Here is a 17,887-nt window from a genome sequence, read left to right on the forward strand (position 1 = left end):
ACAACTGCCCTGTGATGGCCTCAGAAGTTAACTACAGAAGTTAGACAAAGCAGATTTCAGGCTTCTAAGTTTCAGTAATAAGTTGCAGATTCCTTACTGGCCTGACTGGTTTTTCCTCTTCATCAGTTTAGTGTTGTTGCTCTACCACATGACAAACAGTAAAATCTCACATGCAAATGTACACGTTCACAAAAACTAAAAAGAAACACCTTCATTGGGCACACCCATGAACCACTCACAAACACTACATGCCATAATGGCACTGACCCATACTCTGAAGAAATGAGTGACAGCTGGAAGAAATAAGATCTTGGGTGTGTGAAGGCAGTTAGATCTCTGCATTCTACTTGAACAATAACACAGTGTGGAAGGAAGACATATGGAAGTTACCTGTTAAGTAGTTAGAGTGGACTGCATGAACAGATGTGTAGAATGACTCTTAATGTGTTGTCAGGGTGGGGCTCCTGCTCTGGAATAATTGAGGCATGTACATCTTTTAGAGATAAAATTTTGTTTACATTAAAACTTTCACATTTTGCACACTGACATGTGGCCTATAGCACAAGGATGTGATACTTTGAAAATTCCATTAACTCTGCAAAATATATAATTACACAGTTTTTATTACAAATTCTACTACTCATGGTAATAGCATTTAATGACTATTAACCATTATACATGAAAATTCTTAATAAATGACACTAGAATAAGCACTAAACTGATTAAGAACTTAAATTTCACCCTAATTTTCCCGTCTGTCCTTCTCACGTCTCCAGTGGTTGTACATGTTGTCCAGGTTGATGGCCTCGTCTGCTTGCAGCTTTGACTTCATGCACATCAGCTGGTCCAAATGGTCCACTTCAAGACAATTTCTGGATGCTGTTTTGGTACGATTCATTAAACTAAAGCCTCTTCCACAATCTGCACTGGATGCTTGAAATGTAGCACAAATATCCACAAGCTGTGAGATGTGTTTTAGCTCCTCATATTTTACTGCTGCAGCCAATATATCTGAGAATGTACTGATTGACTCGTGTTTAAGTTTTGCCTCATTATGTACTTGAATTCAGCATATTCACTGTTAATGACCTCCACAGAATGTGAGTGATGGAAAATGGCCTCATACTTCTTTGCCAGTGTGGCAATGTCTGCTGTTCCATACTCAAGCTGACGTCTGAGCTCAATGCCTCAATGTCAAATGCAGACCACTCCTTTAGTTTATCCTCTGGAAAACGAGCATCCAAGTGATCACACAGCTTACGAATAAAACGTGTAATCTCACCGGTATTTCTGCCATCAGCTTATCGCCTTATTGACACGGTCACTCCACATTAGGGATGCACCGATACCACTTTTTTGGAAACGAGTACGAGTACGAGTACTTGCATTTCAGTACTCGCCGATACCGAGTACTTAATAAAAACATGATTTAAATTTACAGGTAACAGCTTTAGTCCTATAATTTAACAAAAATTTAAACAGTGACAGTGCAACTCAAGTATTTTTTTCAGTTTATTGTAAACTCTGCTGCTTTGGACAACACAAGGGGCATTAATAAACATCTTTGCTATTTAGTGCACAATATTTGAATAAACTAACAAAATCCACCGACATAGAACTGCGGCAGTCAGTGCAACTGAGGTAGTTATTAACATCAAGTCTAAGATGACTCACTTAATGGAGAGAAAAAGTGAGTGGCAGGGGTTTTTTTTTTAAGAAAAGTAGCTTTTCTGCATTATCAGCAGTCAGACTGTTTCTGTTTTCATCTATAATGTGTGACACTGAGCTAAAAAGCCTTTCACTTTCCACACTGCTACATGGGGCTGAGAGGTATTTACGGGCTATTTTAGCCAAAGTGGGGAACCTGATTTTGTTGACACCCCAGTACTTCAGAGGACTGTCTTCACGAGGCTTGGGGCCTCTCCGAGGTATGTGTCGAGCTCAATGGCAGCACCTGCTGCCAGCGGCTGTGCTGCCTGGGGCTGCTCCTTAGCGATTTCGTCAAATACAGTGTCCAGACTGCTGCTAGTGCTGGCCTGGGCCTTGAGGAACAGTTTAGCAGGAGGTTCTGCAGGTTCTGCAGCTTCTGCCCGACTCCCCTCTGCCTCAGCTCTGGACATCATCTGCAGCTCCTGCTTCAGGTGCAGCTTGGCCTCTGGAGCAGTGTTGTTGGAGAAGAAGCGATCTTTATACCTGCACAAAATTCATAAATGTATTAATATGTGGAAAAATAGGACTGATTTTAGTTTCCCCTAAACCACTGTGACAAATGCCAGCCATTTGACTTTCTGGTAGTAATAAGGGAAATGTATTTTATATTATATATATTGCATACATTTGTATTTGTGTATTTTAGTTACAAATATATAATATTTCAGATGTAAAATAATCTTACATTTAGTACTGTAGCTATACTCATTGAATACCTATAGCACACAGACTTTACCTTGGGTCGAGTATGGTGGAGATGAAATACAGTGGGTTGGTCTCGACGTCACTGAAGCGCTTCTTGACAGCTGCCAGTAAGGTTGCTTTCATTGTCTTGACGCCGTGGTCCTCGTCTGTTTCTCTGTTTAGAAGTCTCACTAGCACAGTCACAGCTGGGATGACTAGTGATGGGCAGATGAAGCTTCATGAAGCACTGAAGCTTTTCATCCAATTGGTTCACCCCAGCGCAAAGCTTCTTGAAGCTTCATCTGCTCTAGTAGGACACCTACTGGACGTAAAAATATTAGTTGGCATGAATTTGAAGAGTGTGGCCTTTTGCACACAGCCTGTAAATAAAACATTGAAGGTAAATTTATATCACCACATCACATCTATAAGTGCTGAATTTATTAAATACTTTATCATCATAAAAATAATAATTGTTTTATGTTTTTTAGATGACAGCTCGTCGTTTTGACTAACTTAAAGGAATGGACGATGAGGAAAAGAAAATATTCAAACTGGTATAAGATGCAACCTCATTTTCTTCACCCACTCTGGAGCAGACTACAGGGCTGCAATAGAAGAAGCATCCAAGGATATTCAAATGGACAACAAACTCAAACTTGAACTCTCTGTGTCCATATTTCCCAGTGGAAAGATTTAGATTCAAGGTACAGAAGAAAACCTTGATGCATTTGAGAAAATGTTTAACAAAATTAAACAACATGTAGACACAAGAAAAGAAGAACAGATGATGAAAACATTGCAGCAAATGAAATATGAAGAGTCTGATTCTGAAACAGAAGGACGAGACAAACAGAAACAGTCTAAATAAAATGTGATACAACAAGAAAAAAACAGGAAACAGCAGAAACAATATGGACATTTGAACTATTAGTAAGTGAATATTAAAGTTTTTGCTCCTTGTGTTTAAAAATTATTAGATATTTAAGTCTGACTTGCAATATTTTTATAATCTTTATTCTCTTTTAAATTCTGCCGGTTGTTAGATATATTATTATATATGTATTGTTTTACAATGATGTCAAGGAAAAGTAAGTGTATTGCATAATATATTATAAATATGAAAATGTCTTTCAGTCTGTAGATTTGAAGAATTTTAGTTTTGTAGTCACTGAGCAGGTGGGAGTTTAACTCAGTTTTCCACATAAATGAATGAGATTTAGTCTTGTCACAAAATGAGCATTCGGGTACATGTCCTACAGATCAGTTAGGTTAAGATAAAATATTATTTTATATTATATTGATTTTGCTTGGCCTTTGCTAAGTTATAGAAATAAAATACAGTGCATACAAAAGTCTAACCGTTTGGACATTCCCTTTGTCCCTTTGTTTAACATGAGTTCCTTCACCACAGAGCACCACACCCACTTCACATCCACTTCATCCTTGGCTTAAGAACACAATTGATCAGTTTTAGACTTACAGGAACTCAGAGTCTGAACCGACTACTGCAGGAGCTGTGTAAGGAAAATACACCTTTTCACCTGGAAGTTGACTAAAACTCGATTTACAACAAACAAGAAACAAACAAGCCTCTGATGGAGGCACTGTCAAAGAATCATGAGCAGGAACCTAGAGCCTGAATTTACCTGCGCAAGAACCTTGCAAGAAAAAAAAAAACCCAGGTACTTCCCCACATCACACACACACACACACACACACACACACACACACACACATATAAGCATGTATCAGTTGCATAAAATTTCACATAAACAATCATTTTGTTTTATACTTTACTTTTAGATGCCTGGTCATTGTTTTGACTACTCAAACGCAACAACAGATGTGGAAAGGAAATGACTCAAACTGAAGCTATGAATGAAAATCCTGACGTTTTTGTTTTGGAGACAGCTGCAAAGCTGCTATAGAAAAGTTCACCCCAAATCCAAACCTACACAAATGGCCAACAAACTCAAACTTGGCAGCAATTTCATAAGGCCAACAAATAAAGTAAATCTCATCATCAAATTTAATACAAAAAGCAAACTAAATCATAACAGAGTTTTTTTGAGCTGGACGTTTTATTAGATGAGAGCAATGACTTTGTAATTTTTAATTGTGTTTGTACCTTATACTGACTGTGTGTGTCAAACTGTAATAACGAACAACAGCTCGGAGACTCTGGAGAAACTGTGAAACTGGCATCACCGTGTACCCCTGTGTGGGTAACACATTCCTGCCTTTTTCTGTCACTTTTTGAGATATTTAAAAGATCTGAATAAAAGGCGGACATTGTACTCTGGGTGTACAGAAGACATTTGGAAGGATTTACATCTGAGCTGCCACGCCTTAGGAGAGCAGCAGAGACAATTATCTTAACTTATTGTTGTTCGAGGATTAAAGGGTAAAACAAAAACTTGTCTCCAGACTTTTTCATTCATGCATTATTTGAATCATATATAATTACAGTGTGATATAAACTTAATCAATGTTATGAATAAGAAAGTACTTAAATATGAGCTGATAGAAAAAGGAAGTGCAGTAGAGCGCTGTTTAGACATATTGTGTAATACAGGAAAGCACTGAATGTTCCAATTGGACGGAAAGTGTGAGAGTCTGTGTGTGTGTGTTGTGTTTGTGTGTCAAACTGTCCTAACAAAAAACAGCCTGAAAATCTGGAGACACTCCAGAGTCTCCGGAAAAACTACACAAGACGCTGATTTACCATCATTCGTGCACCCCTGTGTAGGCACCACATTCCTGCCTTTTTCTATCACTTTTTGAGAACTGAAAATCTTAAAAGAAGACGGACATTGTACACCCAGACAACAGAAGATGTTTGGAAGGATTTATATCTGAGCTGCCACGCCTTAGGAGAGCAGTGGAGACAATTTACTTATTGCTGTTCAAGGATTAAAGGGTAAAATGAAAACTTGTCCATGAGAGTCGATATATTTAAGAAGCTTTTAATAGTAAAAACATTTTTTAAAAGCTTTTGAATACTTCATAAATACTTTTTCATCCTCAGCTTAAGAACACAATCAATCCATTTTAGACTTTCAGGAACTCGGAGTCTGAACCGACTACTGCAGGAGCTGTGTAAGGAAAATACACCTTTTCACCTGGAAGTTGACTAAAACTCGATTTACAACAAACAAGAAACATTGAAGGTAAATGTATATCACCACATCACATCTACAAGTGCTGAATTTTATATATAATTTATCAGTGGAACATTAAATTGAGTAAAAAAAAATAATTCTTTATTGTTTTATAGATGCCTGCTCGTCGTTTTGACTACCCTGAAGGAATGGAGGACGAGGAAAAGAAAATATTCAAACGTAAAACTCTGATGGAAAACCCAGAGGTTCTCTATGAAGACACATATCAAACTGGTGTAAGATGCAACCTCATTTTCTTCACCCGATCAGGAGCAGACTACAGGGCTGCAATAGAAGATGCGTACCCTCAATCCAAGGCTATTCAAATGGCCAACAAACTCAAACTTGAGCTCTCTGATGGAGGCACTGTGTCCATATTTCCCAGTGGAAAGATTTTAATTCAAGGTACAGAAGAAAACCTTGATGCATTTGAGAAAATGTTTAACAAAATTAAACAAGATGTAGACACAAGAAGAGAAGAACAGATGATGAAAACATTACAGCAAATGAAAGTTGAAGAATCTGATTCTGAAACAGAAGAACGAGACAAACAGAAACAGTCTAAATAAAATGTGATACAAATAAGAAAAAGCAGGAAAGAGCAGAAACAATACAGGCATTAATAAGTGAATATTAAAGTTTTTGTTTCTTGTGTTTAAAAATTACTAGATATTTTAGCCTGATTTTCAATACCTGTATAATCTTTATTCTCTTCTAAATTCTGCTGTTCATTTGATATATTATTGTTTTACAATGATGTCATGAAAAAGTAAGTATGTTAGTCTGTAGGTTTAAAGAATTATAGTTTTGTACCCACTGGGGTCTGTCTCATATCTGAAGGTCAGTTTTCCACAGAGATGAATGAGATTTAATCTTCAGCCACTCAAATTAAGATGTCACAGCATCAGCATTCAGGTACATGCCCTGCAGATCAGTTAGGTTAAGATAAAACATGGGATATTATTTTATATTTTATTGATTTTGCTTTGCCTTTGCTAAGTTATATAAATAAAATATCATGCATACAAAAGTCTAACCTGTGGACATTCCCTTTGTTTAAAACTTTTAAATAAGTATTACATCTATTAATGGCTCTTACCAGTTCTTCTAGCTACTTACTGGTTGAGCCAAATGGCACTGCTCAAACATGAATCTAAAGGCCTATGTACAGTGGCTTGCAAAAGTATTCGGCCCCCTTGAACTTTTCCACATTTTGTCACATTACAGCCACAAACATGAATCAATTTTATTGGAATTCCACGTGAAAGACCAATAAAAAGTGGTGTACACGTGAGAAGTGGAACGAAAATCATACATGATTCCAAACATTTTTTTACAAATAAATAACTGAAAAGTGGGGTGTGTGTAATTATTCAGCCCCCTGAGTCAATACTTTGTAGAACCACCTTTTGCTGCAATTCCAGCTGCCAGTCTTTCAGGGTCTGTCTCTACCAGCTTTGCACATCTAGAGACTGAAATCCTTGCCCGTTCTTCTTTGCAAAACAGCTCCACAACTGCCCTGTGATGGCCTCAGAAGTTAACTACAGAAGTTAGACAAAGCAGATTTCAGGCTTCTAAGTTTCAGTAATAAGTTGCAGATTCCTTACTGGCCTGACTGGTTTTTCCTCTTCATCAGTTTAGTGTTGTTGCTCTACCACATGACAAACAGTAAAATCTCACATGCAAATGTACACGTTCACAAAAACTAAAAAGAAACACCTTCATTGGGCACACCCATGAACCACTCACAAACACTACATGCCATAATGGCACTGACCCATACTCTGAAGAAATGAGTGACAGCTGGAAGAAATAAGATCTTGGGTGTGTGAAGGCAGTTAGATCTCTGCATTCTACTTGAACAATAACACAGTGTGGAAGGAAGACATATGGAAGTTACCTGTTAAGTAGTTAGAGTGGACTGCATGAACAGATGTGTAGAATGACTCTTAATGTGTTGTCAGGGTGGGGCTCCTGCTCTGGAATAATTGAGGCATGTACATCTTTTAGAGATAAAATTTTGTTTACATTAAAACTTTCACATTTTGCACACTGACATGTGGCCTATAGCACAAGGATGTGATACTTTGAAAATTCCATTAACTCTGCAAAATATATAATTACACAGTTTTTATTACAAATTCTACTACTCATGGTAATAGCATTTAATGACTATTAACCATTATACATGAAAATTCTTAATAAATGACACTAGAATAAGCACTAAACTGATTAAGAACTTAAATTTCACCCTAATTTTCCCGTCTGTCCTTCTCACGTCTCCAGTGGTTGTACATGTTGTCCAGGTTGATGGCCTCGTCTGCTTGCAGCTTTGACTTCATGCACATCAGCTGGTCCAAATGGTCCACTTCAAGACAATTTCTGGATGCTGTTTTGGTACGATTCATTAAACTAAAGCCTCTTCCACAATCTGCACTGGATGCTTGAAATGTAGCACAAATATCCACAAGCTGTGAGATGTGTTTTAGCTCCTCATATTTTACTGTTGCAGCCAATATATCTGAGAATGTACTGATTGACTCGTGTTTAAGTTTTGCCTCATTATGTACTTGAATTCAGCATATTCACTGTTAATGACCTCCACAGAATGTGAGTGATGGAAAATGGCCTCATACTTCTTTGCCAGTGTGGCAATGTCTGCTGTTCCATACTCAAGCTGACGTCTGAGCTCAATGCCTCAATGTCAAATGCAGACCACTCCTTTAGTTTATCCTCTGGAAAACGAGCATCCAAGTGATCACACAGCTTACAAATAAAACGTGTAATCTCACCGGTATTTCTGCCATCAGTTTATCGCCTTATTGACACGGTCACTCCACATAACATCCTTTTCCTCTGTCAAGTATTCGGAACGCAGCATCTCAATCTTTGATCTTGCAAAGCAGTGCCCTTCCATCGCAGTCTGGTTGCGACACAGGTGTGCCAGCTCGCCCAAAACATCTCCCAGAGCGGTGCGAGCAACCTTGACATTTGAATCGGTTAGCTTTTTGTGACAGTAATTTGCCACTGGATCGATTCTCTCTTACAGTATTCTTCCAGCACAGTGTAGTTCCTCAGCACAGCATTCACTACTTGGTCCCGTGACAGCCATCACACTTTGTTCAGAGGCCTGAATGACAGTGTATTCTCATCAAGAATCTTTGCTAGCTCTTCCAGTTCTCCCCTCTTTAAAGTGAATCTAGAGAAAGTGGAATAAACCGTTCTAAGAAGTGTTTCCACATCATGCATCAAAGGTATATCTTTCAATGCATCAACAATGCCCAAGTCCTCTCTATGGGCCACACAGTGTTGTTCAGTTAGGTGTGGTATTTGCCACTTTAATAAAGCTGCAACTCCGTTGTGCCTTACTAGCATGACTGAGGCACCATCGGAGGTCAGTATCACCATTCTCTGCATGTCTAATTTATGCTTGGTGTAAAACTGAGTTATTGCCTGCACAATATCCTGAGCGGTGCATGCTGTCAGCTGGATGATGCCACCAAACACAGTTTTATGGTTGACGTTATTTACCTCCCTGTATTTAGTATACAGGTCTTGCATTTTGTGCACTATGTCTGTGTCATCTACAATCAGCGTGTGCCAGGTGCATTTTTAACTTTACCAATTGTCTGATTCTGCACTATTTGATTAACTGAATTAACAAACTCAAAGGCATAATTTTTGCTTGGCCAACTTTCTGGTATCCTGACATACTCTGCCATGTGACTGTGAATTCGTTGAACCGACAGCGTAGAAGAATTAATGTTGATGGCTAGTAGAATATTGTTGATGAGAACTTTAACTTGCTTGGGGTTGGATTTCTTCACAGGTTACAACTCGTTCTCTTAAAGGGTGGTGACCCAGGGTGAGATCTAAAACCTGCAGGACCACGGCTCTCGAGGACTAACGTTTCCTACTCCTGCTCTAAATCTAATCATCTAAAATATGATTATATGGAAATTTTAAGTAGGAAAAAAGTAAAATACCTCCAAAACTATTCTCAGCTAGGAATGGGTATTGTTTAGGTTGTATCTGATATCGGTGCCAAACCGGTACTTTTGAAACGGTGCCGGTGCTTAAAGAATGGAGAACACAAACTTTGTCCTAAAACCTCCCATGTTTAGCCTTTTTTTTTCGTAAAAAGATACAATGTTAGCCTTTTTTGGAGCTATAGGGCATATATGGCATCACTCTATCAAGCAAGAAGACAGCCACATGTAACTATGACGGTGTTTGCTAGTTCACCTTACGTGCATTAATGTAATAAGGTGGTTAGCCTAATCAACGTAAATTACACACGAACAACATTAAGCTACTAGCCCAGAGAAGAACGGCTGCTGCCATCATCATCCGTCATCATTTCTGCTACACTGGCAGGGCTAGGGGCCAGGACTCTACTCTTCGGGTTCTTGGGGGATGTTGCTAACTCTGGGTCCGATAACAGGCAACACATTCGCAGTAGATGTGCTCGATCTTGCAGCACGCTATCAAATACGGTGCATTCGAGGTGTTACCTCCTTTCCACAGTATCAACTTAAAGCACTTGTTGCAGGCTGCTGAGTTTGCATCTTTTGCTGTGAAGTACAGCCAGACTTTTGACCGCTTCACCTTGGGCATTTTTAATCTGTAGCTCTGCTCTAAAAGAACGTACGTACCTGGGTCCGCCTACTATCCTTGGAAAGGTAAAATGATTGGTTACAATCCAACCTGTATGACATCTCAAGGGGAAAAAAAAGCACCGAAATGTGTGCTGCTTTTCGGTCTGGTTACTACCATTTATGTCAGAACTGGTGCCATAATGGCACCGGATACAGGTACCCATCACTATTCTCAGCTGTACTAAACTGTGTTTGAGAAATGCTGCTTTATGATCTTTAACACACAGTTGATGTTTTCTACTGTTATACAAATAAAAAATGTCTTCCACTGTTGATATTTGTGTTTTTATGTTTTTCTTCTTTCCTTCCTGCCAGGGATACTAGTCATCTTCAGGCCCTCCCGTGCTCTCCAGCTGCCCCTCGCCTCCCCCTTTGCCTCGCTGTACCAGACTCCAGATGTTCAACAATATTTTTTTGTGACTTTACAGAACCACAATCAACTAAAACAGACTCTTCCGGATGGTGCACCTCCGCCCCTCTCGTCTCGTCACTCCCCGGTGCCTCCCTCTGTGGTCCTCACCACCATCTTTCCTCCCCTCTAATTTTACGCAGCCTGAAGCTTTCGTACCCCCGCCTCATCTGTGTGTTAGTGGTGTCCTGATATGATCCTGGTGTTGTTGCTGTGCCACATGAACCCATAGTAAAATCTCACACGCAAACACACGTTCGCAAACACACAAAAAAGAAACACACCATCATTCGGCACATACATGAAACACTCACATACAGTACATGCCGTTACGGCACTGACTCGCACTTTGGGCGAATGAGTCATAGTTGGGGGAAATACGATTCTGGGTGTGAACAATAACACAGTGTGCGACTGAGGCAAGACATGAGAGGGTGGATGAGCTGCAGTCAGTGCGTCTGTGTACCAGTGTTAGCTCGTGTATGTGTGTGCATGTGTAGCTGCTGCTGTATAGAACAAACCTCCAGAGGCTTGTGCAGGAAAATGTGCTTTGATGATGTTGAAGTTACCTGTGAAGTAGTTAGAGTAGACTGCATGAACAGATGTGTAGAATGACTCGTGACGTGTTAAATCTAGAGTAGCAGCTGTTCTGTGTTGCTTTTAATGGCTTAGTGTGTGTTTCTACTCAGTGTTTAGGGTTAATACAGTGGAAGCAATAGACAATATTCATCTGTCAGAGCAGCAGCTTGAAATGTGTTCATGTGATGCATGAGAAAGCAAAGGCAACATTTTAAAAGAAACTCCTATAACATTTAAATATTTGAGGTGTGAGAAAGCAGACTTAATGAGAAGAAAGCTCTTATTACTTTAAACTACTTAGTTAAGGATTTAGTTTAAAGATTTGACCGAGAGGGAATTCTAATTTTAATCTAAAATAATAATTTTAGATTAAAATTCGAGAAATGTCCTTTTTCCAAAGCAGTTCAGACCTCAGCAACATCCATTGTAACAATGACTTCATATGTGAACAACTTTTAGCACTAAAGAAGCTGACTGGCATTGTTTCAGAAACACAGAACTGTATTTAAAATTGATTGATCTGCAGAAAATTCAGCAACTTCAAAATAAAGCTACATACAGAGAAAAAAAATAACTAGAATTGGCACCTTGCGGTTATATTTATCCCTCACTTATAGTGTTTCACTACAGCTAAAAAAGAGCTTTTGTCAAGTATCACACCTTCATTATTTAATTCTGCTTGACAATTGTGTAAAACTTTGATAGAAGTTATTTAATTAGTAGTTATTAAATTAGTTATTTAGTTAAAGCCAGAAACAAGTTTTGTATGGTGATTGTGAATTTTACCTTTGACTCTTAAATGAGCTGCAGTTCTTGCTTGACTTAAAGTGAATGATTGTGCCAAATTAAAAGAAATTTCCTCCAGGTAGTCCCGAGTTGGAAGACATCACAAAAGCCTGACACATAACTTCTTCAAGGGTAATTCTCATAAAGAAATCTGCGCTGGATAGTGTGAAAAATGTTCAAAATAACTATTCAAGGAGAAAATAAGATCACTTTCTGCTATTGTGTAGCTGCTTTTTAGTCTCTGTAACACTGTTTGGCAAACCATCAAGAGAAACAAGCAGATGGGACATTTGTCAGTTGTTTGGATTGCAGTTGAAAATATTCTTATTCTTATTAATTCATCTTTAAAAGAGCATAATGAAGGTTTGGGTTTAAAAATTAGACCAGCTTTATGTGTAGTTCTGTGCACAGCTTGAATTCTGGGATATGTAGTAGCTTTTAAGATGGTTTTTATTTCACACAATCTAAATCTGACTGTTGTGAAGCTCCCGCCCCTCAAGTGTCTCAACCAATCAGATCGTTTCTTTCTGCTGTCACTCAGTGTTATGACACCTTTCACAGCTTGCTTGCCCTGCAAAACTGTGTGTCTACATGTACTGTATGTGAGAGTGGACGTGTGTGTGTGCTAACACAGAACGGATTCAGCCAGCAAAATGTGTGTGTGTGTTTGTGTCTGGACCTAGTTTGATTTTATAAACAGTACCAATGAAATTAAAAAGGTTTTGTTGAAATCCAGCTACAGTGTCAAGAATTTGTTTGAAGAATTTAAAAAGTTTTATTAATTTTGATCTTGCAGTCGAGGCCACGGGAATTTTTCTGTTCAATTCAATTTTATTTATATAGCGCTGACTCATAATAACAGTTGCCTCAAGGCGCTTTATATTTGCCAGGATCCTTCAGTTAAACAGAGAAAACAGAAAAAGCCCAACAGTCAGATGATCTGCTACGAGCAACGGTTTGGCAACAGTAGAAAATCAAATCAAATTCAAATTCAAATTTTATTTGTCACATACACAGTCATACACAGTGCGATATGCAGTGAAATGCTTAGACAACTGCTCTTCAGGAAGCGGAATCGAAGAAAAGAAAAACTCCCTTTTAAAAGAAAGAAACTTCTAGTAGAATCAGGCTGAGAGAGAGAGACAGCCATCTGCTGCTGGTTGAGGTTAGAGGAGGAAGACAGGATAAAAACATGCTGTGGAAGAGAAATGTGTAAAGGTGAGTGAAGAAGAAACACACAGTGCATCATGGGAAGCCCCTGGGCCACCTGAGTGAGGATTTGGGGCCACCTGATCCAAACTAGAAGCTGCTCTGCTCCAAGAGTTGCTCTGCCTCCCATTTTACATTTAAATACTACAGGGACAAAACACACAGTCTGAGAGAGAAGTGAGATGATACAGTGCTATGAAGTCTTTAAAATAAGATGGGGCCTAATTATTCAAGACCTTGTGTGTGACAAGAAGGATTTTAAATCCAATTCTGTATTTAACAGGGACAATGAAGCCAGTGTGGGCAAAGTATGCTCTTTTTTTAGTCCTCATCAGAACCCTTGGATCAAATAAAGATTTTTTTCTGGAGTTTTTAGGACATCCTGATAATGATGGAATACATAAGTCCAGCCCTAGAAGTGTTAAATGCATGAACTGACTCTTGTGTAGAGCTTTTCTCATCCTGGTAACCATCCAAAGCATTTTATCCTACAGCCACATTCACTTAATTCCACATTCTTGTGAAGTGACACTGCTAAGCACTGCACCAACATGCCACCCTTATTCACATCATTGAATAGAACCTAACAGTGAGTGTGCACCTAATGAACACCATGGGCAAGCAATGAACTCCAAGTTGCTCTCTGATGTATTGTAGAGAGAATGTGTGTGAATTTTACATAGAAAGCGCTTATGCATAGAAAAAAGTGATTATGTGAATCAGGGTAGATGAGGCACGATGTACAAAGGGTTTTAAGTACTAAAGTACAGCAGAATAAGTCTGTCTAGCAGCAGTGCTCACACTGCCTGGTTGCTTTTATTGATTCAAAACGACTCCATGTCTCTTCCTTTGCTCAGGAGACCCAAACGAAGAAAAGAGCACCACATCCCGGCAGTAAATACTTTGATGTGTCATAAAAACAGAATGCTAACATGATTGGTCCAAACAGTTGAGGATGGTGGTTTAAACTTCCTTTTTGGCTCTTCAGTCCATCCCTCGGGTCATCTTACACCCTGTACGGCGCAAACATCTTAATGTAATATGAAGAAAACTCTTCCCACTTCACCATGGCAACCTCCTCTAGTATTAAACATGCTACAGCTAGCAGGCAAAAAATACTCAATAAACTTTAATGTGTGTGTGTGTTTGGTTAAACTGTATGAAGGGGATGATTAACTTGTTTTACAGAAACACATTTCTTTGTATTTATTTGCAGTCCCTGGTGAACACTGATTCTGCTCTATGATTGGCTGTTTGTAAAAATTAAATAAATAAATAAAAAGGGAGAAAGTATAAAAGGGGAAAAGAAGCCGTCAGCAGGTCATTTCTCTTGGACTACGCTCGAGAAACAGCAAAATCACACTCTGCCTGAAGCAGTAGACTGAGTAAGTAACAGATCCTTTTATATGTCTTTAACTCTCTGTTTGTTTATTTTACACTCAGAAACACTTTAATGACATCATAACCTGAAAATAATAGAGGATAAAAAAAAAACTGAATTTGAAAGTTTACCGTGGGAACACCTGAAAACAGTAAATGTGTAACCACGGGCATCATTATGAGGGAAAAGTTAAACAGGGTTGGAAAACAAATTATTAATACTAGCTTTTCAACCAGCACAATTTTAATTGGAAACAGATTTATTTAGACTTTAAGACACCAGGATGTGCAAGTTCAGGTAATTTATTGTTATTCATTCATGTTTTGTTTGTTTGTTTTGGCAATGGTTTTTATGACTTGCGTGCAGCTTAGATTGAATAACAGAACATATGATATCTGGTACAAATGATTAAGGTTTGTCTTTGCACTCAGGAAGCCGCTGTGGGATCAGTCGACTCTTCTTCAAACCAAGTTAACTGATTCAAAGAAATGGCAGAAAACACAAGAAACACCAGTGGAACTGTGAGCACTGAATACAAGATTTCTAAGGATATGGCGTAAAATGAATGTGCTCATGCAATTTTTATCTTTTCTTTTAGATGACTCCTCAACAATATGTCTATCCCAATGAAAGAGCAACAGAGTATGAAAAAAAGAAATTCAGAAAAGAAGAAAGAGCGCGCAGACCCGAACAGCTGTTTGTAAATCAAAGAACAGCAAAAGACGATAAATACCAGTTTTATACTAAAGATCCAGAAAAATGGAGAAACTGGATAAAAGAGGAGTTTGGTGACAAAACTGAGATAATTACTTACAAATATGACACAGACAAAGGCACCATAATGTTACACAGCAATGGAGAATGTGTGATACATGTTTCAAATGAGAAAAGGGGTGAATTTCTCACATGGTTCGGAGAAAAACTCAAACGTAACGTAAAGCAAGAAGATCAAAAAACAGAAGACCTAAATGAAAAAATGAAAGAGTTGACATTAAAAAAGTAACAACAGAAATACTACAACCTTGCTCATTGGTTGTCATGTGATTGTTGGGGTTTTCTCTGTGTTATTGCAAGGTCTTCACCTTAAAATATAAATTGTCCTGAAGCAACTGTTGTCGTGATTTGCCTCTAAAAAGCACCACCCCTCCACAGCTCACATATAATGAAATATTATGTTATCAAACCTTATCTGTAGAGTGTAAATCAGAACTGCTGTTTGTTGTGAAGCATGTTTGCAGTTTTGTGGGGGTTTTTTTTGTTTTTTCTTTGAATTGACAAGATGATATGTGTGAACATTTGATTTACTGTGCTTGGAAATTTTTACTTTTTGTTTGCTTCACTGCACCTGTTCAAAATAAATTTGGAAATTAAAACATTAAAAAAAACATTTCCTTCTTTTCCTTATTTTCAGTCATACTTGTTATAAGTAATCTGTGAGGGTTAAAAGTGCAGGTTTCAGAGTGTTTTAGATACTCCAGATGGATACAGAGAAGCTCCACCATCCTTCTCTTGAAATTTTTTGTATATGAGGGATACATGTTGACTTAATGAAAAAGATTTCAAAACAACCAATAAAATAAAATTATAATGACAGCAGCTTAGAGGCTGGACTAAGAGCAGTGGCTTTTTGACTGGTTGTCTTCTGTCAATGGAAAATTGTACTTAGTAGTCAGTATAAGCTTTTAATGATATAAGTTTACATGTGATAGAATACTGCACGATGACCTTTTTATGACTTACACTGTTGTCCACTAAAAGACTTGTTTCTGTTTTATAAATTCTTTCCCACAGCGATAATAGCTGAACAAGCAGTTTCACTCCTACCAGGAAGAGGAGAGCTGGACACTTTTATCTGCGCTCCCTAAAAAGAAGAGGGGCCGCGTCCTTCAGAATCACACACACACACACATACACCTGCATACACACATACATACGCACTAACATTCCTCTGTCTATGAATAGACGTATTCACTGTTGTATTATTTTTGTATCTGAATAAAGACAAGTGCAAGAACAGAGCGCGCACATCACAGGGCCCCCACTCTCGTGTGAGCGCTCTGTGACCGCCCTTGCAAGTAAAAACTACAGTGTGTTTCTACCTTTCAGACTTTCAGCTGAAGAAGTGTCTTTTAGAATAAATCTCTTGACATCTTCTAATTTCTTAAACCAAACAAAGACACAATACTATTCAAATAATATATTTTTTAAATTTTAGGATACGGTGTTCTGGGAATCCATCCTACCCGTTGTTTCTGCGCATGCGCACGACACAAAATTAAGTGACAAATCATCCTACCTTTGTTAATAAGAGCTAGAAACATACTCTGATGGGTAAAATTAAGTGCCAAACCATCCTGGCTTCATGAATATGAGCTACAAGCGTACTCTGATGGGCAAAGTTAAGTGGCAAACCGTCATACCTACTTACATTTGTGCTGGAATTACTCTGTGACAGCAGAAATGTGCATAAACTACTTATGGTAGGACGTTTTGCCAAAGTAGGATGGTTTGTTGGGGAGAAGCTTTATATAAGATGAAACAACAGGAAAGGCTGAAAGTTACAACTAAACTGTTTTCAGTAAAAGCTTTTTAGAGTTTAGTAAAGTTTTTCTTTATTTTCAGCATGAACTGAAACAACCTGAAACATTTTCTGACACAAAAAACAGTTAAAGTTCAATTTATTTTGTACCAATAACAAGTGAAACTTACAATGAATTCTATCGGGTGGTAACGTCAAAGAATCATGAGCGGGAATCTAGAGCCTGAATTTGCCTGTGCAAGAAAAAAAAGCCAGGTACTTCCCCACATCATACACACACACACACACACACACATATAAGCATGTATCAGTTGCATAAAATTTCATTGTTCATTGTTTTGACTACCCAAAAGCAACAACAGTTATCGAAAGGAAATGACTCAAACTGAAGCTATGAATGAAAATCCAAACATTTTTGTTTTGAAGACAGCTGCAGAGCTGCTATAGAAAAGTTCACCCCAAATCCAAACCTACACAAATGGCCAACAAACCCAAACTTGGCAGCAACTTCATAAGGCCAATAAATAAAGTAAATCTCATCATCAAATTTAATACAAAAAGCAAACTAAATCATAATAGAGTTTTTTTTGAGCTGGACATTTTATTAGATGAGAGCAATGACTTTGTAATTTTTAATTGTGTTTGTAACTTATACTGACTGTGTGTGTGTCAAACTGTAATAACAAACAACAGCCCGGAGACTCTGGAGAAACTCTGAAACTGCTTTACTGGCATCACCGTGTACCCCTGTGTGGGTAACACATTCCT

General features: G+C 38.3%; 1 protein-coding gene and 2 long non-coding RNA genes across 4 annotated transcripts; 2 read left to right on the forward strand and 1 right to left on the reverse strand.

Annotated features, from left to right (window-relative positions):
• Nucleotides 1–1,889: 1,889 nt before the first annotated feature.
• Nucleotides 1,890–2,746, reverse strand: LOC146381384 (uncharacterized). The gene is made up of 2 exons (XM_084938618.1): nucleotides 2,447–2,746; nucleotides 1,890–2,193 (listed from the first exon to the last, which is right to left on the reverse strand). Exons 1-2 carry the CDS (start codon nucleotides 2,536–2,538, stop codon nucleotides 1,890–1,892), a joined length of 396 nt encoding a protein of 131 aa, XP_084794744.1. The 5' UTR covers nucleotides 2,539–2,746.
• A 2,273-nt stretch (nucleotides 2,747–5,019) lies between these two features.
• Nucleotides 5,020–6,610, forward strand: LOC146381385 (uncharacterized). 2 transcript variants are annotated; one of them, XR_014801068.1, is made up of 3 exons: nucleotides 5,020–5,317; nucleotides 5,426–5,567; nucleotides 5,675–6,610. It is a non-coding gene; the product is annotated as an uncharacterized LOC146381385 (long non-coding RNA). The 2 variants fall into 2 exon arrangements; XR_014801067.1 differs by having other exon boundaries at nucleotides 5,029–5,317; nucleotides 5,453–5,567; nucleotides 5,675–6,609.
• A 7,863-nt stretch (nucleotides 6,611–14,473) lies between these two features.
• Nucleotides 14,474–15,967, forward strand: LOC146381386 (uncharacterized). Its single transcript, XR_014801069.1, has 3 exons — nucleotides 14,474–14,584; nucleotides 15,012–15,101; nucleotides 15,179–15,967. It is a non-coding gene; the product is annotated as an uncharacterized LOC146381386 (long non-coding RNA).
• The last annotated feature ends 1,920 nt before the right edge of the window (nucleotides 15,968–17,887 follow it).

This window comes from Perissodus microlepis, chromosome 8 (assembly GCF_051167445.1).
Source record: "Perissodus microlepis isolate ML-2025 ecotype Zambia chromosome 8, ASM5116744v1, whole genome shotgun sequence".
NCBI lineage: Eukaryota > Metazoa > Chordata > Actinopteri > Cichliformes > Cichlidae > Perissodus > Perissodus microlepis.

Coding starts and splice junctions, on each gene's coding strand:
- LOC146381384 (XM_084938618.1), bottom strand. CDS start 2,538: ATGAAAGCAACCTTACTGGCAGCTGTCAAGAAGCGCTTCAGTGACGTC. Junction 2,194..2,446: donor TCCACCATACTCGACCCAAG/GTAAAGTCTGTG, acceptor AATTTTGTGCAG/GTATAAAGATCGCTTCTTCT.